General features: G+C 38.2%; 2 protein-coding genes across 4 annotated transcripts in view; one reads left to right on the plus strand and one right to left on the minus strand.

Moving 5' to 3' along the window:
- The window catches only part of LOC126236855 (glycerol-3-phosphate phosphatase-like), an 83,376-nt gene extending 73,813 nt beyond the window's left edge, over positions 1-9,563 (plus strand). The window contains exons 7-9 of one of the 2 annotated variants that reach the window (XM_049946467.1): positions 8,857-8,954; positions 9,039-9,136; positions 9,315-9,563. The gene's annotated coding sequence lies outside the window, so the exon portion shown is untranslated. Of the gene's footprint in view, positions 1-8,856; positions 9,137-9,314 lie in introns of both variants that reach the window. The other variant, XM_049946466.1, reaches the window with a different exon arrangement.
- LOC126236854 (pancreatic triacylglycerol lipase-like) overlaps positions 80-23,511 on the minus strand; it is a 202,698-nt gene continuing 179,266 nt past the window's right edge. For both annotated transcript variants that reach the window (XM_049946463.1, XM_049946464.1), the window contains exons 10-12: positions 22,296-22,434; positions 11,793-11,917; positions 80-4,051 (exon numbers count right to left, since the gene is read on the minus strand). In XM_049946463.1, the coding sequence (XP_049802420.1) occupies positions 3,942-4,051; positions 11,793-11,917; positions 22,296-22,434 (374 nt within the window). In that variant the 3' untranslated portion in view covers positions 80-3,941. The remainder of the gene's footprint in view (positions 4,052-11,792; positions 11,918-22,295; positions 22,435-23,511) is intronic.

Here is a 23,511-nt window from a genome sequence, read left to right on the forward strand (position 1 = left end):
GAGGAAAATAAAAAAAATATTCTGTGGTGTTGCTATCTTAAAGGATTTTATTGCAACTGGACTCAAATTTACTGTTACATATCCTTTTTTGTCATACAAGTTATAAAATGAAAGCTAAATTGTGCTTAATAAAAACAAATGATAACATTAAATTAGGAACTCATCAAATTAAAAATAAAATTTATTCTTAGCAGTTTCTAGTTGCACTTACACATGGTAGACATGGCTTCTGAATAAAATTACTGTTTCACATGTAAGTTAGAACTTACATTGAAGATTGACAAAATGGCCATACTTTTAATACATGAGGTGCAGTCTATTAGAAACTGGAGGAAGCAAAAGAATTACATTGGATGGCAAAGGAAAATATTAATTTTTCACTTCTTGTCAGACTTTATTAGTACCCCACTTTACTTTCAGTTATTCAATCTGACCATCAGCTGACAATGAGCAATAACACTTTTTATTGTCGCTGGAAGTTTAATGTTCTCCTCAAGTTCCCAGTGTAAATTTCCTGCTCCAGCTTATACATTAAAACATAAGGCATTTACTTAAATGTTCTGCTGGTCAAGCATCCAGTATAATTACCCTGTCTCTGTAATTCCCCAATAAATATACTACAGAAGTGAACATCAAAGATTCCAAATCAACATTGCCATGCTAAATTTTTCTTTTTATTGTGTTAACTGTAAACAGCAGTGATGTTAGTTGCAAGTGTGACCATGTTGTCAACCTTTCACATACTTTAAGTTGACTACAAAAAACAAGATGTAGACTACAAAGCATTGTTATGTATCAAGGAGAGGGCTTAAGTAGAATTGCTACTAAACATTAATCATTAAATAATAAATTGGGAAAGTTTTCTACAAAGCTTCAGCACACATTTGTTCCACACAGCACATTTACATTTTTTAGTCTTCTGCTCTCCTACAACAGAGCCCATCTAAACAAATCATGGAAGACCTAAAAAGAATGTTAAATGAGTGGGTGTCATACTTTGTACAGAGCAGGGCACAAAGATTAACTCAGCAAAGATGAATTGATGAAGAGTAACAAAAAGAAAAATAGTGACTTGCATAGTATGGTTATCAGGACAAACATGGTTGCAACAGTAGTGAAAGAATTTCATCTAGGAAGCAAAATTACACAAAATACTTCTGAAAGATGTTCTGGGAGGAAAATTTCATGGATAGGCAAAAGTTTATGCAGATAAATTATCTGGTCTGCAGAGGTGACACAATTAACAAAAAGTAGGAAAGATGGCACCAAACCATTTGAAAGACAGGATCGAAAGACCTTTTTGGCCGATTGTAAAACAAAATCTATGTCATAAATAATGGCAGAATTTTGTTTTCAGAATTGTAAAGAAAATCACTGCTTTGTTCAATGGAAATGTGTGAACAGAAGTGAATTGCTTCATTTAAACATAAATTTGTAATCTATGTATTGTGCGTGGCTGATACCAGAAACTTTGACATTTGAATTCATCATCAAACACATACTAAATCTGGTTTATGAATTGGCTGTTCACGAAGAGTTATACAAAAGAATGCAAATGTGTGAGATGTAAAGTATAAATTGTGTTTTTCATGCCTATTAATTATCTAAAATGAAGATTTCACAGCATCATCACCGTTATTCATTTTTCCAACCTTTACATTCACATAGAGCTACAATCACATAGATGACTACATACAATAGACCACATATAATACTTGAGATCATGACATTATTTAGTAGAATGAAAGTGGCTTCCCAATCTGAATGCAGGTTGCTGTATTCATAAAGATGGTACTGATTTTAGCCTGCCTTTTTCAGTTTCATAAAAGTTTTTCCCATAGGGCTGCTATGGTCTTACAACTTTTGTACATTTAAAACTAAATTAGTGTTGACTTCATAACAGTGAATTCTGATTCAGTACATCTTTCCATAAGAGATGTCGCATTTTATATAAAACAATAAAAATGTATTAGTTTAACTATAAGAGATTCTGATTCATATTTAATCAAAGCAATACTTTATTGTGTCCAAAACTGGCAGATGTGTGTACAGAATTAAATGTTTTAACCTGGTGATTCCCAAGTAGTGGGAAGCTCAGAATATGTTGATACTACTGGGAATTTAAGTACCTTTTATCCAAAGCAACATACAATGACTGATTAGACTGACCGAATTTAACACTTTGTGCCAGCTCTGCTACTATTTTAGTTCATTCTGTTCTAAAAAGTAATCAATACTATACATGCATTTGGCAAATACAACACTATCAGCAGTTTTCATACCTGAAAGAAGGGGAAAAAAGGAGGTCGTGAACAATGGCAGGAAAGTCCTAAGTTTAAAACAAATTGTAATCAGAGTTAGAATATCCTAAAAACCTATATTTTTAATTTTTGCATCCCAGTTCTGATTACTTAGACTGAAACAGCTGGCTATTTATATTAATCGCCTCCTCCTCTCCCTAATACTATTTCCCTGAATGGACCAATAGAATAGATTTACAGTCATTATATATATTATTATACAATTTATGCCTTTATCATTTCTTTCTTTGACTTTTTTTATGATAAAAGATTATTTTTTTCATTTTGTTTTATCATCCAAGTAGGTATTGCACCTGATAGCAGTGAACATGGAAACCAAAAATAAAATTCAAGAGAAAAGAGCGATGTTTGTCCTCAAAGAAAAACTATGAGCAAAATTTATGTCCTATAATTATACAGTTTCATTGGTAGTGTAACATTTTTAGTCCTGTAATTTAATTTGCCCCCCCCCCCCAAAAAAAAAAAGAAAGAAAGAAAAAGAAAACAGTAATTTTTTGCCACTGGAATGAATAGTCTCTTTTTCAGCAATATCTCCATTTATTTATGCGTACCTCCAGTGTGTGTTTCTGGCACATGTACATATCTTGTTTTTCGTGCAGGACACAGCTGTCCCATGTACATCAAGGTTCAGAAAATTGTTTTGTTGTACTACTTCTGGCAAACTAAAATCAATACTATACCTTTTTTTTTCAAGTTGTTTTTCTTTTTTTCTATTTTATTCCTCCTCTCCTGAAATCTAGTTCTTTATTCTTACTTTTGTTTCATTTCACTACCTCCACTTTAACAACACTCTTAATTGCAATGCTTCGTCATTTTATCTCATGGACTCTTTGCATCTGTTAACCTGTTGGTTACATGCTACAGCATGTATGTTTGACAACACGTGACGTTGGATGTACAACCAATCTCCTTTTAGATGGCCTCTTAAAAATAACCCATATTTCTGTAGGAGCACCTTGCTATTAAAGTTCCTTATGTAAACCACAGGCATATAAGTCTGAGTGCCTGCCTGCTGTATGTGTCTTAAGTAGGAAGCTCCATTTTCCATTCAGCTTTTATGTAGTAAGAAAAGTGGAATTCAGATATTAATTGTTCTGTCGACCATTACAACATAATTTGCTATTTATCCTTGCTCTTAAAAATAAATTAAATTGGCTACCACTTACTAAACAGAAATAAGCACCACTGGTGGATGACTGGGAACTGCACTATTTTCAACATCTTGTATTATGAAACATTAGACACAGATAATACATGAAAATATACTGCAAGAGGAAAATAGTGAAATATTACAATGTATACCATATAAACTGAGTCATCCATAACATCCTTATTACCCAATTCTTACATAGTGTTTCACATATTTTTGTAAATATGATTAGTTTTGTTCTTTGACAGATAGGATAATAGTGGATAGTATAAGAATGCTGACCAGTGCTCATCCAGAACAGTTACATCTTACTACAGTGAATTTTTTAATCAAATTAATTTTTCTTACTTAACTTGATTGAAACTAATCTCTCACTAGACATGGGACCTTTTAGTAATTTCAGTGAGGTGTAGCATCTCATGTGTCACTCCATAAACAGTGCCCATTTTATGACTTGTTAGATGATGTTACTAGTGGAAAGACTCTTCTGAATCCAAAGATATATTGCGCAAGTTCCAGGTTAAATTGTGGAGAGCATATATACTTGAAGCCATAGCTAGGTCTGCTGTCCGGTCGTAAACTGAGAACAGACAAAAGGACTTCAGTTAATTGATTAACAACTACAGTGGGTATGGAAATATGTTACTGAAGTAAACACTGTTCACAAATTTTTAAATATTTAGCTCATTTTCTTTCTTGAGGTTCAGAATCTGGGAAAATGGAAGGATGCAGTGAAGTACATTGGGAGGATACGTTAGGATGCAAATGACAACTGTAGGAAACTCTTGATAGAAATAGTTTATGAACATTTTTGTACATTTATTATTCTAATGCAGTTTGTGTATGTGCAAAATGAATACCAAGATGATATGTTGCTTCACAGCGTAAGGTGACATAACCAAATAGAGCCATACAGAAAAAGAAGCAGGAGCAAGAATGAATTTTCATAAGCACACTTAACTCAAAATTAAAATAAAAGGTATAAAAAATCCTAACATCATGTGATATTTCATTATAGCAAATTGTGTACACGAACATTGATTCTGAATAATGTTACAGTTATTTGATGAATTGTTATTTTGGTTCCTGTGGTCAAGTGTCAAAATCCAAATTCGATGTAATTTTAGTTTCTTACAATAAAATAATACACATAAAGTTAAAAACTATTAGATGGTTTTTGTTAAACTGAAAGGCATAACAGAACAACTGAACAAAAACGCCTGTTTTACTCTTTGATGGTACAGCACTTAAAGCAAGTCACACAGAGAATCATTATAATTGCAATCTTAACACCCCTCCTCAGTTTAATGATTTTACATTTAACACTAACAAAAATTAAAATAAACCCAACAAACTCCTCAAAGCAATGAATCTAGGAGCTGGTAAGCCTTTGGTAAAAATATCTGCAATCTGGTTCTCCGAACGTACATGCTCGGCCGTGATGATCCTGCGGTGGTGAAGTTGATGCACAAAATTATGTTTAACATTTGTGTGTCTCAACCGTCAATGTTCCCACGTTTTCAGTAACCATATACAGGACTGATTATCCTCAAATATACGAATTGGTAGCTGGAGTGGAATTTGAATACCGTCCAGCAAATAATTCACCCAGAGTAACTCAGCTGCGGCTGTCGCCAGAGCTACATATTCTGCCTCTGTAGAAGACACATCAAACACTAGTCTGTTTCTTTGTTGACCAACAGATAGTGTTTCCAAAACATTTTGATAGATAACGAGAGGTCGATCTTGCATCTTCTTTTCTATTCCAGTTTGCATCAGCATAGGCCAGAACAACTTCTTGATTCCCCTTTCGATAATGTAGTCTCATATTGACAGTTCCTTTGATATAACTCAAAATTCTTTTTAAGCTTTTCCAGAGTTTTTCCGATGGATTATTTTGGTATCTGCTCAAGAAGTTGACCACAGCACACAAATCGGGTCTTGTTGCTGTCATTGCATACCTCAAACATCCAATCAACTCTCTGCAGGGCTTATTGATCATATTTCCTTCCTTGATTTCCAGTTTAACGTCCATAGGCATCTTTAACAGAATACAATCTTGCATGTTGAATCGTTGTAGCAAATTCTTCAAATAAGATGTTTAGCTCAGATACATTTCTCCGTTGTTCATAGAAATCTCGATTCCCAAGTATGATTGTGATTCTCCTAGTTCCTTTATTCTGAACTTCTGCTTTAACTTAAATTTCACTCTGTCCATTTCCTGCCATCAAAATGTCATCAACATAGAGCACACTATAAATGAAAACTTCCTTTAAAATCATATAGCAAAGACATTTATTTGCTTCTGGCTGAGTGAATCGTATAAACATAAGAAAGGTATGAATAGAGTGATTCCATGCTAGTAGTGCTTACTTTAAGCCGTGTAAAGATTTCTGTAACCTGCAAACCAAACCAGTTGTGTCTTTCGTTCTTCTGGAATACTCACTCCTGCAGGAATAGTCATGTATATTTCCCCCTTGAGTAATCCACGAAGAAAAGCGTTGGTGACATCAAGTTGTTCCAGAACCAGTCCTAGTTGGATTGCGATAACGAGCATTATTCTAACAGTTGCAAGTCGAGCCACTGGTGCATATGTTTCATCATAGTCAAATCCCCTTTTCTGTGAACATCCTTTTGCCACAAGTCTTGTGTCTTACGATATTTCCATCCTTATCCTTTTTTAATTTAAACACCCACTTACTGTTAATAGTCTTCCTTCCAGGTGGTAATTTAACAAAGATCCAAGTCTTGTTTTCCTTTATAGAGTCAGTTTCATCCTGTACAGCCTTATACCAGTATTCCTTATCTTCACAATTTGCAATTTTCTTGTAGCATTTTGGTACATCATCCACAAATGAATCAGCATTGAGTGCAAGAGCAGCATAGTCTTTCAGATATTTAGAAGGGTTCCTCTTCCTGGTGGAACATCGAACAGTTTCCTTTTCTGACAAATTTTCAGCTTCCTCTTCATCACTGGTCAGTTCTGGTATGGGAATTCTTTCATGACCCCCCATCACTTGGTTTGGCATCTTCTTCGATGATGTCTTCTTCATTATCATACTTCTTGGATGATTCCTGTAGAGATTCTGGGATCCAGTCCTGAGGTGGTTTACTTTCAAAGTCAAATCTTCCTTCGTAGAAAACAATGTTCCTTTCTGTGACTAGTTTTCCTTCCTCTCGACACCAAAGCCAGTAGCCATTAGGACAGTAATCAGTGAAATAACATTTTAAGGACTTGCCTTCAAATTTCCCTCTTCTCAATTCCTTTGGTACCAGTAGATAAGCAATACATCCGAACACTCTCAGCTTACTCAAATTAGGGTTCTCATTATACCACACAGCTGCAGGCACCTTTCCTTCCAAAGCCACAGTAGTACTTCTATTAAGCAAGTACACGGCAGTATGAACAGCTTCTGACCAGAACATTTTATCTAATGTACACTGAAGTACCATACAGTGTAATATGCTAATCTTCAAGTTGAAATGATCTGTAGCCGTGGCATGAAACATCTTCAGATAGCGGGATACCTCTGACTTCGATTCCAGTGCATAGGCCACTGTGAAATGTGTAAAGTCGGCGACGAACGTGAGCACATATTTCTTTCCGTTGAATGATTCTGGTGCAGTTGGCCCACACAGATCACTGTGGATCAATTGAAGAGGTCTGGTGGCACATTTCCTATTGTGATTGTATGGTAGCTGTGATTTTTTTCCTTTGACACAATTTGAACATTGTTCCGTGGGGATTGTTGAAGTGTCCAGTTCCATACCATCAACTTGTGACTGGAAGCGTTTAATGCTATCATAACTCAAATGACCTAATCTGCTATGCCGCAGTTTTGCATTAGTTGCAGTTTAAGCAGCTGACAAGGCTTTTTGTTACAAAAAATTTAGAACAGTTATCTTACTGTTAATCAGATGTTCCATTGCTCCAGAGTCCAAGAACCAATTTATGTTGTTCATTGACTGATCTTCATTTGATGCTGCAAAACAAAACCCATCTTCCTTTTTGATGTTAGCTACGACCACAGAGTTGCCGATTCCTGAGTTCTTGTTTGGTACCTTTGTTTGGTACCTTAACTCTACAATTAGCCCTTTTGTGTTCAGGCTTCCCACAACGGTGACAAGTAAAGTTGAAAGAAGTTTCTTGTTGATTTCTTGTTTTACTGGTGTCTGACAAGCTCTTTTTTAGATACCATTGAGTCTGAAAGTAGGAGGTGGTGTTTCATCATTTTTGTTTTTCCCAATGACTCCCTTCCACTTCGATTCTTCATCTAGTAGCCTATTTTTGTCGAAGCTCAGCGTCAAATCTTTCACTGAGAGCATTTTGATTGCAGTGACCACTATGTTGTATTCCACAGGCATCATTAAAAGCAAATGGCACACTTTGTCCATTTCTTTACAGTAGCTCCAGTGGAACAGACATCACATATCAGTTTATAAAACTTCAGAAAGTGGTTAACTAGCAAATCATTTGCTGTGTTAAATTTCATAGTTAACAATTGTTTTCTCAACAGAAGTTGACCAGCACTTCCTTTTCTCTCGAACATATCACAGAGAGGTCCATAAATCAAAAGAAGTTACCTTATCTTTCGCATATTCCAAGTGACTGTCGGCAATGCGTTGAACAAGATGAGACTTACATTTATGATCTTGTTTAGCCATATCAGCCAATCTTGTTGCCTTTGTGGCATGCTGCATGTTCTCCTCTCCATCAACAAATTCCACCTTTGTGTGATAATTCGTTTGCACAAATGGTAATAGTTCCAGTTCCTCAAGGAGAATTTCCATCCTGAATTTCCTGTTGTTGAAATATGTTCCATAGAGTAAATGAATACGATATTTTTCCACGTCAGTTGCCATTGTACCATCAAAGAGTAAAACAGGCGTTTTTGATCAGTTGTTCTGTTACGCCTTTCAGTTTAATAATAACCATTTAATACTTTTTAATTTTATGTATGTTATTTTATTGTAAGAAACTAAAATTACATCAGGTTATGGGCCCAGGTTTGTTTTATATAAACAGAATCTGCGATAAATACCTGGTCCCAAGAGTACTCTCACGTAAAGTTAAGCTGAGATGGCAAGTGAAGCGGAAAAATATCTTATTCCTTTATTCGATGGAACAAGTTTCAACAACTGGAAATTCAGGATGGAAATTCTCCTTGAGAAACTGGAACTATTACTATTTGTGCAAACGAATTGTCTCACAAACGTGGAATTTGTCGATGGAGAGGAGAACATGCAGCATGCCACAAAGGAAACACGATTGGCTGAAATGGCTAAACAAGATCGTAAATGTAAGTCTCAGCTGGGTATGTAAATATGTTAATGAAGTAAACACTGTTTTCAAATTTTTTAATATTTTGCTCATTTTCTTTCTAGAGGTTCAGAATCTAGGAAAATGGAAGGATGCAATGAAGTATATTGGGAGCGTACGTTAGGATGCAAATGGCAACTGTAGAAAACTCTTGACAGAAATAGTTTGAGCATTTTTGTACATTTATTATTCTAATGCAGTTTGTGTATGTGCAAAATGAATACCAAGATGATATGTTGCTTCACAGTGTAAGGTGACATAACCAAATAGAGCCATACAGGAAAAGAAGCAGGAGCAAGAATGAATTTTCATAAGCACACTCCTAACCCAAAATGAAAATAAAAGGTACAAAAAATCCTATCATCATGTGATATTTCACTGTAGCAAATTGTGTACACGAACATTTACTTTGAATAATGTTATAGTTATTTGATGAATTGTTATTTTGATTCTTGTAGGCAAGTGTCAAAACCCAAATTAATTTGGAAAAAGTGTTGAAATAAATTGTATGTTAAAATTTTAGTTGGTTGGTTGATTTGTTGGAGGAGATCAAACAATGAGGTCATTGGTCCCATTGGATTAGGGAAGGATGCGGAAGGAAGTCTGCCACACCCTTTCAAAGGAATTATCCAGGCATTTGCCTGAAACGATTTAGGGACATTATGGGAAAGGTTGAATCATGATGTACAGACACAGGTTTGAACCACCATGCTAACCCCTGTGCCACTTTACTCGGTAAAATTTTAGTGACTGCATCAAATAACAGAAATTGTTGACCAAAAAAAAAAAAAAAAAATCATAATTTTAATCATATTAATGTACATTGTTAAGTACATTTTAATGTAAATCTTGAACAAAAAGCATTTGGATTATGAAACTGTAACTATATCTTAAGATTTAATAAAGAGGTAAACAATTTGTGTATTGTTAAGATGTTATAAAGGGGATAGTGACTGACCATGGAGAGTCAGTCAGTAAGACATTAGGAGAGCTGCTGTTTCCAGACTGGTTTGTGTCAATACATAAAGTTCTTTTTAAAAAAGGAAATATGTTGTTTCAAGACTTTCCATTAAACAAAATCCTCACAACCAGATAAGAATATGAAAAAAGCCAAAGAATCACACCTCATGACTTCTGCCACAAACATATGAAGTATGATCAGAAAGTAACGGGAATTTAAGTTTTTCTTAAAGTATCTTTATTTATTCATTAGCAATCTCAACTTTGTCCTCTTTAAAGTAATTCACATCAGATATAACCCACATATGCCAGCACTTTTTCCGACCTTGGAAGCACATCTTTAACTCACTTTTCATTACAGTGTTCAGATCCGTCTTTTAAAGTAATTCACATCAGATATAACCCACAAATGCCAGCACTTTTTCCGACCTTGGAAGCACATCTTTAACTCACTTTTCATTACAGTGTTCAGATCCGTCAGCGGTTCTGTTTTTATCTCCTCAACTGTGGCAAAATAACGTCCTCTCCTTCAGAGATTCTGTTGCTATCTACTTATTAGTTGCCAAATAACATCCTTTCAAGGTTCTCTTCAGCCACAGGAATAGAAAGCAGTCACAGGGGGGCCATATCTGGTGTATACAGTGGCTGAGACAATATAAGGTTTTTGTTTTTTACCAAAAACTCATGAACAAGCATTGAGTTATGAGCAGGAGCATTATCATGATTCAATTTCCACGAGTGGTTTTTCCACAATTCCAGTCATTTTCTTCTAATTGCATTTCACAGACAGCCATAACTTCCAGCTAGTAGACCTTATTGACCGCATGACCATAAGGCAAGACTTCATAATGCATTATCCCACTGTAGTCAAAGAAAACAGTAAGAAAAATCTTCACAAGTGATTGAATTTCTAGATTTTTTTTTCAGTCCTGGCTCTTCAGACAGTTTCCATTGCGACAATTTGGTCTTTGTTTCAACATCATACCCGTATACCCATGTTTTGTCACCTTTTATAACTTCCTTTAGAAGTTCTGGATTGTTGTTGACTTCTTTCAGCAGTTCCCGAGTGATGTCTACGCGACATATTTTGGTTGAAATGCAAAAGTTTCAGAACAAACTTTGCTGCTACATGTTTCATGTTCAAAACACCCAAAAAAATTGCTTAGCATGAGCCAAAGAATATACCTACATCATCAGCAACGTCTCTGATTGTGATTCATCAATTTTCCAGAACCATTTTCTTCACTTCTTTGCACTGTCATCAGTAATTGATGTGGTAGGGCATCCGGGGTGGTCATCATCTTGAATATCTTATCGACCCTGTTTGAAATGTTTATACCACTCGTAAACTCTTGTCTTACTCATTGTAGATTTGCCACAGTCAACATTTTGAATGAAGTATTGCAGTTTATTCCATTTTTCAAGTGAAATTTAATGCAAATTCTATAATCCATCTTTTTTGAAAATAAAAATTTTCTGAGCACTCGAAAATACAATCTTTTTAACTGTCAACAATTAACTAAATATTCAAAAGAGCTGAAAATTTGAATGTACATCAGGAATATGTGTACTGACAAGATAAAAAAGTTTTGAAAACCAGATGTGTAAAGCTGATGAAATTAAATAATTCCCGTTACCTTTTTGATCAAACATTGTAAATAATATTAAAATATAAGCAATGAACTTCTTCACTTCAAGTTCAACCAGGTAAGTAACTAAGAGTTCAGATAATGTTTTCCTGCTATGAAACTATCACTGTGCAAGAGCCACAGTATTATGATGTGGACACTGGAAGTAAGTAATACTTTTGAATCGAAATTGAGAATTAATTCTCTTCTACATTGTGAGTAGGCACATTAAATCATTCAGTATGATTTGACTGGCAGCACCAAATAACTTTCTGTGTAGAAAAGCACTTTTGAAATTTGAATGTAGACTCAAAACTCAGATCTCTATCTCAATTTACACATCTTAAGAAATCCATTTTTTTATTAAAAATAAAATTACAATTACTGTTCACAATTAAAATAAAGTCACTTACTGCAAAAAGGCTCAGTTTCCCTCGTTGGTACATAAAAGCTTCCTCTTGCAGGAAATATATCAGCGAGGTAACCCATTTCAGTACAGTTGGCAAGAGAGCATGTTGTATTCAGATTCAAAGGTTCTCTACAATCAGAACATACCACTTTATGATATGTTTTGAAAACTGGAAGAATGTAATACATACAGTGCAACAACTGATATTTAAAAATAAAGACACACATGAAAAATGAAGCTTTGTAAAGGTTAGTTTCTCATGTTGAATTAATGAATGCATTTATATTTTGTATGAAAATCAACAGCACACTCACTAATTTAAGAAGCAAAAAAATTTAATGGTTTATTTACAGGTGTTCATTATTATGTCCCCTATAAATTACAGCAACTGAATTGATAAGATTAGATTATACTGATATACGTACCCCTTATAAGTGTTTTCAAACATTGACAAATTCAGCAACATGCGGAAAATATGCTCCTGTATTTAAATTTTTTCTTATCCTTTAATTCCAAACAAAACTATGACTCTCACCACAAGATATCCTAATCCAGGACTTCCTGCTCTAGTGCTTTTTATGAAAAAAAGAAAAATAAAGCACTCACATGTGCGCACTCCCCAAGCCGTGCGCACACCCCAAGCCGTGCGCACACCCCAAGCCGTGCGCACACCCCAAGCCGTGCGCACACCCCAAGCCGTGCGCACACCCCAAGCCGTGCGCACACCCCAAGCCGTGCGCACACCCCAAGCCGTGCGCACACCCCAAGCCGTGCGCACACCCCAAGCCGTGCGCACACCCCAAGCCGTGCGCACACCCCAAGCCGTGCGCACACCCCAAGCCGTGCGCACACCCCAAGCCGTGCGCACACCCCAAGCCGTGCGCACACCCCAAGCCGTGCGCACACCCCAAGCCGTGCGTACTTTGACATACATACCCTGCACACCACTGTAAAGTACATGGTAGAGAGTACTTCCCACAGCACTTCCACTCGTGTATTGAACAGAGGAAGAATCACTGCTTAAATGCCTGTGCACACTGTAATTAGCCTAATTTTCCCATTCAGTACTTATGGGAATGATATGGAGAGGGCAGTAGTGTATATTCCCAAATTCCTCACTTAAAGGTGATTCTTTTAAGTTTAAATGTAGGCTCTCAAAAGATACTGAGATCTATCTTCAAGTATCTGCTCTTTCAGGTTTTTCAGTATTTTCATGACATACTCCAATGGGCCAAACAAACTTGTCCCCATTTGTAATTACCATCTCTGTAAACATTCATTATCCCCTATAGTCCTATTTAGCCCGGGTCCGAAACATTTGAGCAATATTCCAGTATAGGTCAAACAAGAATTTGATAATCAGTCTCCTCTGTGGATGATTGTTTTAGTGGTAGGATACTAGAAAAATACAAAGTCTATTAAGTGGTATATCTACAACCAAACCTACATATTGATTCTACTTCATGTCCCCACAAACTCTTACACCTTGTATTTGTACGAGCTTACTGATTCTTGCTGTACCCTTGTTAATACTGTATTTAGAGGCTAATACAAATTGTGTTTTGTAAAATGCACACTTCTACATTTATGTACTTTAAACACAAGTTAACAATTCTACAACACTATGGAACCCTATCTGTATGCAAGTGACAGAATGAGCTACGTAATATGTTCCAAAATGCCATGCATAAAAATATAATTCATCCAGGTTTAGATTCAGATTGTTTATTATTCATTCATCATTTGTACATACAATAGGCTTCATCAGTACATTTACTTATTAACATTACAAAGTGCGTATTTACATTACTGTGTTTAGAATTTCTGAAAATTCTTCTAAAGAATGAAATCGGCCAGCTGACAAGAAGCTGTGCAGCTTTTCTTTAAGGGACTAGCATGCTTGAGACATGTTTACACTGTTTGTTATTTATTCTGATTGCCATGTACAGGTGACTATTGTTTGCAGCAAAAACAGAGCAGTATTAGTTCTTGTATTATAAACATGTCTTTGATTTGTTGCATTTAAATTTGGTGGTTCAGCAAATGTGTAATTATCAGTCTCTAAAATATATAAATTAATAATGGTAAAAATATTGTAGTTAGTGAACTAAGGCTTCAATGAATTCTGCTATCTGCTCTAATTGCCTCCTGAATTACAAGAATTTCATTTACATTTTTGCTGTTTCCCCAACGTATTAACCTGTGTTTTAAAATAGATTGAAAAAAGGCAAAGTACACTGTCCATATGCATTCAAAGGTGACACATGACATCATTCTTGTCAGCAAGCAGGTCACTCTTGATAACCTAACTGTTACATGTTCAGCCACATATCTGCACCTTGTTTAGGGTACATTTAATAGCAAACCATTTCATTGAACCATGATTTTGCACTTTCTTTACCACAATTCATTCTTTTAACAAGGTCATCAAAATACATAGTTTACAGACAGAAAAGTAGTATCATCTGCATATGTGTATGTCTTTACATCTGTATTATCTGGAAAGTCATTTATTTGTACCAGGAATAGAAGAGGTCCTAATTTTGATCCTTGTGGCACTATGTTGAACACCCCCCCCCCCCTCTCTCTCTCTCTCTCTCTCTCTCTCTCTCTCTCTCTCTCTCTCTCTCTCTCTCTCTCTCTCTGTGTGTGTGTGTGTGTGTGTGTGTGTGTGTGTGTGTGTGTGTGTGTGTGTGTGTGTGTGTGCGTGTGTGTGCACCTGAAGTCACTATCTGCTTACTGTTGCTACTGAGGTGTGAAGTCAACAATGTAAGAAAGACAGATTGCTATTTACCACAATTCAGCCACAGCCTTCATCAGTACACACACACACACACACACACACACACACACACACACACACACACAACCACCAACTCCATCATGTCGGGCCAAAATACAACATCACGTTTGATGCAAGCAGCAGTCGGGAAGGGGAAGGGGAAGGGGAAGGGGAAGGGGAAGGGGAAGAGAGATAATAGTGTACAAGTGGGGAGCGAGTCGAAGGCTATCCAGTGGAGTGTGCAGGGACTAGACTGTCAACAGACAAAGCATCAGGAGATTACGGGGCAGGGATGTGGGGGAAAAAAGGAACGTAAAAGGAGAGGAGCAGGGAAAGATGGGCAGGCAGAGGGCTGCAAATAAACAGTGTGGGAGATGAGAATGGGGAGGAGATGATAGGACAGAGGGGGTGAAAACTGTTGGGAGGAGGGTGAGGGGAAAGTATGTTACCTCAGGTTGTGGCTGCTGGTTGTTATGCCCCCACTGAAAGAATTTTTGCACTCAGTGACCAAACTTCCAAACCAGTTGCCTGTAATCTAGCCTCCCACACCAAAGACACAAACCACTTCCTTTCCCGACTCTCCACCATCCCCACCCCTCTACCTCCTGCATCCCTATTTGTCACTGTTGATGCCACCTCCCTATACACCAACATCATGCCCCTTGTCTTACCGCTATAGAACAATACATTTCCCAATGTCCTTCAGACTCTAAACCTACTACCTCATTCCTCACACACCTTACTAACTTTATCCTAACCCACAACTACTTTCCATATGAAGGGAGATTTATGAACAAATCGGTAGCAAAGCCATGGGCACCCACATGTCATCCACTTATGCCAACCTTTTTATGGGCCATCTAGAGGAGACCTCCAAAAACACCAAAGTCCTTGTCTGGTTCAGATTCATTTATGATATCTTCATGATGTGTCCCCAGGGCCAAGACACCCTATCTTCATTCCTTCACAACCTCAACACCTTCTCTCTCATCCACCACACATGTTCCTCCTCAAACCAGCATGCCACCTTCCCAGATGTTGACCTCTTCTCTGACGGTTCCATCCACACCTCTGTCCACATTAAACTCACCAACCAATAGTACCCAATTTTGACAACTGTCACCCGTTTCACATCAGAAAGCCCTCCCATTTAGCCTGGCTACCTGGGGACGTCATATCTGCAGTGGCAAAAATTCCCTTGCTCAGTATGCTGAGGGACTTCACAGACAAACACTATCCCTTAGGCCTAGGCCACAAACAGATCTCCCATACCATTTCCCCTCACAACCCCAATCCTCCCACCACTCTCAAAAGCCAGCCAAAAAGGAGTGTCACCTTCTTCATCCAGTACCACCCCAGTCTGGAACAACTGAACCACATACATCACCAGGGCTTTGATTATCTATTTTCTGAAATGAGGGACATCCTACCCGAGATACTTCTCATCCCTCCTAAAGTGGTGTTCTGTCACCCACCCAACTTCCACAACATCCTAGTCCATCCCCATACCACTTCCAATCCTAACCCCTTGCCACAAGGACCATATCCCTGTGGAAGACCCAGGTACAAAACCTGCACAATCCACGCATCCATCACTTCCTATTCCACTCCTGTCACAGGTTTATCCTACCCTATCAGGGACAGGGCCACCTGTGAAAGCAGCCATGTCATTTACCAACTATGCCGTAATCATTGCACAGCTTTTTATATTGGTATGACTACCAACCAGCTGTCCACCAGGATGAACGGCCACCGCCAAACTGTGGCCAAGAGCAAAGTAACCACTCTGTGCCACAACATGCAGCTGAACACCACACTTTATTTCAATGGCTGTTTTACTACCTGAGCCATCTGGGTCCTTCACTCCACTGCCAGCCTTTCAGAACTGCACATATTGGAGTTACCCTTGCAACACATTCCATAGTATTCAAGTTTTTAAAGCAAAACATGGTGTTCAACACAGTCTAAGGCCATACTTAAATCACAGAAGGTTACCTCTGCATATGCATTGTCCTCAGATGTTGATAAAATGTGTGTACCTAGGAGTTCTATAGCTTGCATACATAATCATTCCTTCCTAAAATCAAACTGTGTGGTATTTAACATGTTTATACATGATTCTTTCAATAATGGGATTAATGAAATTGGCCCATAGTTTGCAGATTCAGGTTTTCTTCATTTCATAAAGGCCAGAGTCACACTGGATAATTTCAGGGAACAAGGAAAAGCACCCTTGGTGAGACAAGTTTATGGAGCATGTTAATGTAGTACAATGTAAATATATTACTTCTTTCAGTACGTTGTTTGACATATCAAAAATATCTGTACTATATGAATTTTTCAAGTCTTTGACAATTTCAAGAATTTCCTCTTTATTACCTCCACAAAGTTGCTTAATGAAGGTCCAACCTAATCATAATTTAGATTTGTGTTGTTCTCTCAACTCAGGTTATGTTGTTGATAAATAGTTAGGGTAAAGTGTTTTGGGGAGTCCTTGTGCTAGGGTTCCACTTGTGTACCCAACAGGAGGAATGTCTTAGTGTTACTATCCTACAGTAGTACATGGTCAAAATAAGAATACTATACACTTCCTTGGGCTTAAGTAAATGGAGCAAATCAGTTTACTCTTTTTGCATTTGATGTAGTCTACAGTTGGCTTTAAGGGGGGAGAGGGAAGTTTTTTTTATCTTTTTTGTACCAAAACTGAGCCATGGGTTCCAAGATTGCTGTGCACAGCAAATGGTGACATTTTTATGATATATTCCTGAGATCCTGATCTTGAGCAACCATGAAAATTTTCGTGGTACCTTTATCTGTTTCGGAGATACAGATGTTTAAAGTTTGCTGTAGAGTGTCTCCATTACATCAGAAGGGCTCTGGGAACACCATATTGTACTGAAGCACATGCAAAATTTTTGTGCATTTAAAATCCAGTCTGAGGTGTAAAATCAGTTTTGTGTTATTTCAATTTCATCCAAGTAAACTATCAAAATTTTACTGACCCATAGAGTTCTTTTCATATATGAGACGTGCCATGCTAGGGTGGGGAAGAAAAGGAACCAGCAGAAAAATGCTCTGATAAGGGCACAAAAAAGACAGATGTGCTCCTGTTTAAAAGTGACAAAAGTGGGGTACCAGCTGCCTCATTCTGCCATCTTCAGCACTTTTAAAAATTTTCTCAAATATTTTGGCTTGTGAAGATATTCACACTTTTTTGTGCTGAGAGAGGATACACTAGCAGTAGGAAAGAAATGGAAAAGTAATAAATACTGGACAACAGCAGATGGTGGTGGTGGTGGTGGTGGTGGTGGTGGTGGTGGTGTAGAAGGAGCAAAAAGAGACAATGGCAGTGTGAGAGAAAGAGAGGAACACAGTGGCAGTGGAACACAGTTGGCAGCGACAGAACAGTGCTGGGAGAAAGTGAAGGAGACAGTGCCAGTGGAAGAGGAATAAAGGAAAGGAGAAAGTGGAAGTGGGCAAGAGCCATTGATAATGAGACATTTTATTTATTTATTTATTGTCCTCTGAATCAATACTGTACATGACATGGTGATGCACAAACATACATTTGATGTTTTACGACAATGATAAAGAGAATGAGAAAGAGAGAGAGTGTATCAGTGAGAAGAGAGAGTAGTTGTGGGAAGAGATGAATGTGTGAGTAGCAGTATGAGAGAGCAAGAGGGAGACAGTGAGAGTGAAAAGAGACAGTAGTAGTAGTAGTAGGAGGAGGAGGAGGAGGAGGACGAAATGGATGATACTGTGGCTGTGAGAAAGAAGGTAGTGACAGAGAGACACAAAGAGATAGTGCCAACAAGTTGGGCTGAATGAGTCTAAATCTGCATGGGTACTCTGCAAATCACACTTAAGTGGCTGGTAGAGGGTTCATCGAACCACCTTCACACTAATTCTCTATTATTTCACTCTCAAACAGCGCATGGAAAAAATGAACCCCTATATCTTTCCGAGCAAGTGAGTGAGAGTGGGCAAGTGGGAGTGGATGGGTATGAGCCACTTACAGTGAGGGACTAGTTTGTGTGAGTGAGTCACAGTTAGGGGAGATTGTGAGAGTGAGAGTTGAATTGCATGTTAAAAAGAGCACAAATGTGTGTGCATGCCAAAAGCATTGGAAAAAATTTTAAGCTTGCTGAGGAAGGTAGAATAAGGCAATTGGTACATCACTTTTCAGTTAGTCTTAATCAAGAGAACATTTTCCTTTTTTTGTGCTCTGATACGAGTATTTTTATGATGGTTAAGATCTGACTGAATATTTGTGCAACTTTTTTTGAAAATACTAATTCCTTACAGGTAACTACATAATCTACAAGAAGTCAATTGTCATCATAATATTGTCTGTCAGACTGTAAACAAACAACATGAGCAGCCTAAGTCCCAACATGCTTACCATTAGCACTCCTGAAGTTATTTCTGTATTTGTTGATAAGTCCCATCCAAGACAACATACACACCCTCTGTACCAAGAAATCCTTAACTCAGTCACAAATTTAGTTTGTTATCACATATAACTGTAATTTTGTTAATAATCATTGGTATGGCACTGACTCAAATGCCTTTTAGAAGTCAAGATAGAATTAATCTATCCAACTACCTTGACCCATGGCCTTCAGTTTGTCATGTGAGAAAAGTGCATGATCTGTTTTCACAATCCATAATGGCTGGCATGGAGGAAGTCATTCTGTTCAAGATACATAATTATGTTTAAGTTCAGAGTATGTTCCAGGATTCTACAACTGATGGATGTCCAAGATACTGAACATCAGTTTTGTTGATCACTTCTGCTACCATTCTTATTCACCTTCATTAACTTTAGTGATTCTGAGTGCCACCACACTAATATTTTTATCACTCACCTTTGCAGTGGTGGGAGAATTGAACTGGGGCAGTAATCCTGAATGGTCCTTTATAAAATTTGAATGTTTTATTTCCTGTGGAAATCATGAGTGTCTGGATACTAAATTTGGCACTGCTGACAGCCTTTGCATACAACCAGGTTTCCTTGGATGTTGTGAGTGGTCTTTTGATCAGATTCTGCTACAGTAGTCTTTGAAAGCTTCACGCATTGCTCTTTTGACAGCCACCATTCGTACAAATTTTTTCACTATTTTATTGGTAAGAATTTAAAAAAAACCATTTGATTAATAGGAAAATTCCATACTGCTTTGATATATAAACGAACAGTGTACACAGTTGCGCATTTTGGTAAATTTGAGTAGAAAAATTATTTTCAGAGTTAGAACTACCTTTATTTTGTATGAATGTGTATTATGAAGCACATACTGTCATGGTTCTATTTATTTGCACAAGGTACTCCTTATGAACTTTGTGCGGCAATGAGAGCTGTAGTGCTGTGCTTTAAGTCATTGCATCAACTCAATGTTTAAGAAGAGGGGAGATGTGTAGTTTACTAGTAACACACATATTGACCAAACTCCTGCACTAAATATTAATAAGGGTTTCTCCCATCACAAAGTGTTTCATCAGACCCAGTGAGGCCCCCATCACCCAGAGACGACTGTGGGTAAAATATACACTCCTGGAAATGGAAAAAAGAACACATTGACACCGGTGTGTCAGACCCACCATACTTGCTCCGGACACTGCGAGAGGGCTGTACAAGCAATGATCACACGCACGGCACAGCGGACACACCAGGAACCGCGGTGTTGGCCATCGAATGGCGCTAGCTGCGCAGCATTTGTGCACCGCCGCCGTCAGTGTCAGCCAGTTTGCCGTGGCATACGGAGCTCCATCGCAGTCTTTAACACTGGTAGCATGCCGCGACAGCGTGGACGTGAACCGTATGTGCATTTGACGGACTTTGAGCGAGGGTGTATAGTGGGCATGCGGGAGGCCGGGTGGACGTACCGCCGAATTGCTCAACACGTGGAGCGTGAGGTCTCAACAGTACATCGATGTTGTCGCCAGTGGTCGGCGGAAGGTGCACGTGCCCGTCGACCTGGGACCGGACCGCAGCGACGCACGGATGCACGCCAAGACCGTAGGATCCTACGCAGTGCCGTAGGGGACCGCACCGCCACTTCCCAGCAAATTAGGGACACTGTTGCTCCTGGGGTATCGGCGAGGACCATTCACAACCGTCTCCATGAAGCTGGGCTACGGTCCCGCACACCGTTAGGCCGTCTTCCGCTCACGCCCCAACATCGTGCAGCCCGCCTCCAGTGGTGTCGCGACAGGCGTGAATGGAGGGACGAATGGAGACGTGTCGTCTTCAGCGATGAGAGTCGCTTCTGCCTTGGTGCCAATGATGGTCGTATGCGTGTTTGGCGCCGTGCAGGTGAGCGCCACAATCAGGACTGCATATGACCGAGGCACACAGGGCCAACACCCGGCATCATGGTGTGGGGAGCGATCTCCTACACTGGCCGTACACCACTGGTGATCGTCGAGGGGACACTGAATAGTGCACGGTACATCCAAACCGTCATCGAACCCATCGTTCTACCATTCCTAGACCGGCAAGGGAACTTGCTGTTCCAACAGGACAATGCACGTCCGCATGTATCCCGTGCCACCCAACGTGCTCTAGAAGGTGTAAGTCAACTACCCTGGCCAGCAAGATCTCCGGATCTGTCCCCCATTGAGCATGTTTGGGACTGGATGAAGCGTCGTCTCACGCGGTCTGCACGTCCGGCACGAACGCTGGTCCAACTGAGGCGCCAGGTGGAAATGGCATGGCAAGCCGTTCCACAGGACTACATCCAGCATCTCTACGATCGTCTCCATGGGAGAATAGCAGCCTGCATTGCTGCGAAAGGTGGATATACACTGTACTAGTGCCGACATTGTGCATGCTCTGTTGCCTGTGTCTATGTGCCTGTGGTTCTGTCAGTGTTATCATGTGATGTATCTGACCCCAGGAATGTGTCAATAAAGTTTCCCCTTCCTGGGACAATGAATTCACGGTGTTCTTATTTCAATTTCCAGGAGTGTATATATGAATGTGTGTGTTTTTCTCAATCATATGAAGGACTTTGATGATTGAATCTAACAGGCTACCATTTAATGTGTCTGACTACTGTTCAGTACCAGCTATGTGAAGAATAGTAATCTATCCTAGTGTTTGTATTGTTATTCCATACTGAATTTCCCATTGATATGAATAAGAATGATATATTTCAGCCAGTAGCATCTGTCTCATGTACAGCTAGTGTGCCATGCCAATCTTGATTTGATAAGTTTAAATCAAGTTACTCTCAATAGTGCTTCCACAGTGATAAGTATTTTTTACAACGTGGCAAAAAATAACTAGTTTTAATTCATATGAGAGTGAAAATATTATTCTTGATACAATAGTAAAAAATCTTCATATATTAGGTAACATAAGCATTTGATTCTCACCTTGGAAGGGGAGATCTGGGTGAAGGATGCTGACATAAAACTCAATAGGAGACGCATAGACAGAATCTGAATGTGAGAAGTGTTTACTCAGTTTTCCTCAGTGTAGTTAATTTAAAACAGCACTTTGAAAGCACAAAAGAAAATGCTAAACTTTCTTTTTCCTTTTCCAGAAATGTACAGTTTCCATTAGTATAACCAAAGAAGTCTCTCTTTTGTCCAGTGCTCTTTACAGCAGACTAAAGCTATACACCATATAGTTATCATAAGACAGAATGTATGCAAGAGTTTAACTCCTGGCCCATAATATTACAAATTATTAAAATGCAGCTTTCACGTTTTATTTACCTTTCACTCAATGAATTCCACTTACGACCCCAGAAGGAACAGTTATGAAAACGTATACTGTCTGTGAAGAGCTTATATGATCGTCCATGGCTACAGATTACTTTCTGCAACTGAGTTGTCACATCACTGGCTGCTGATACTGTAAAAAACATAATAGTACATAGTGGATATTATCAGTTTCAGTAATATTTAGTAAGAAAGCAGTGATCCTTCATAAACATTGAAATAATATTGTTCATAGGGATTAGACATAGTATTTTTTGCAACCAAGTTCTTTATGAGCACAGCAATGGATATAATAAGCTCTTCGGTTTTCTTTGAGGATACAAGCTTGAGTACCATTCTTCTTGCACTTCACATTGCTTTCATTGTTATAAGATTAATATTGTCCCCAACAATCTACAAGGCTTTGTAGTACCTGAAGCAAGAATCTTGTGACCTTTTCCAGTAGTGTCACTTGTTTCAAAAACTCAATTGCAGCTCGTTTCGAAAACACATCTACCACTCTTAAAATGATGAATTGCTACCTGTGACTTGAAGCTGGTGCACAGAGCAATATTAGTGAATGATATTTATTTTTGAGAATGGTATTCTGCATGATAGATTAAATCTCATCAGAAATTATGGTAACTACTCCATTTTGTATGTCCTTACTTAAGAAATTGACCAATCTTCCAGGTTTAGGCACACGATTAATATCATTTAATATGAGATCAAACTAGGCCATTAATTTTACCTACCGTAAAAAGTATCCATTACCTGCATTTCCTAACATTTCATGGTTAACTTTTAATGGAAGATTGCTTTTGGGAAGGAAACACTATGAAATATAAGCTTAACAAAACTGATCTCTATCTCTTTTCTTCCTGATCAATTTGACCTTGAGTTGCCTGATCCATTGATTTTGAGTTTTTAATTCTTTGTGAAAGCTCTTTCCACTTGAACATTTCAATAATACTGTTGTGGGAGAGTTCATGGTTAGCAAGATTTTTGACAGGCTTTGCCTGTCTCTTAACCATTTCTTGTGAGAGAGTCAGTACTCAAACTGAACAACTTGCAAAAAAAAAAGCAATAGACAGCATATACAAGCCACATTCACTTAACTTTTCAACATTCAAAAGATGACAGAAGCAATGAGAAACAGTAAAATAGCTCATGATCTCACTAAACACAAGAAATTTTAATTTTTTTCCATTAATGTCCTTCACACCTTCCT

This window comes from Schistocerca nitens, chromosome 2, assembly GCF_023898315.1.
Source record: "Schistocerca nitens isolate TAMUIC-IGC-003100 chromosome 2, iqSchNite1.1, whole genome shotgun sequence".
Classification (NCBI taxonomy): Eukaryota; Metazoa; Arthropoda; class Insecta; order Orthoptera; family Acrididae; genus Schistocerca; species Schistocerca nitens.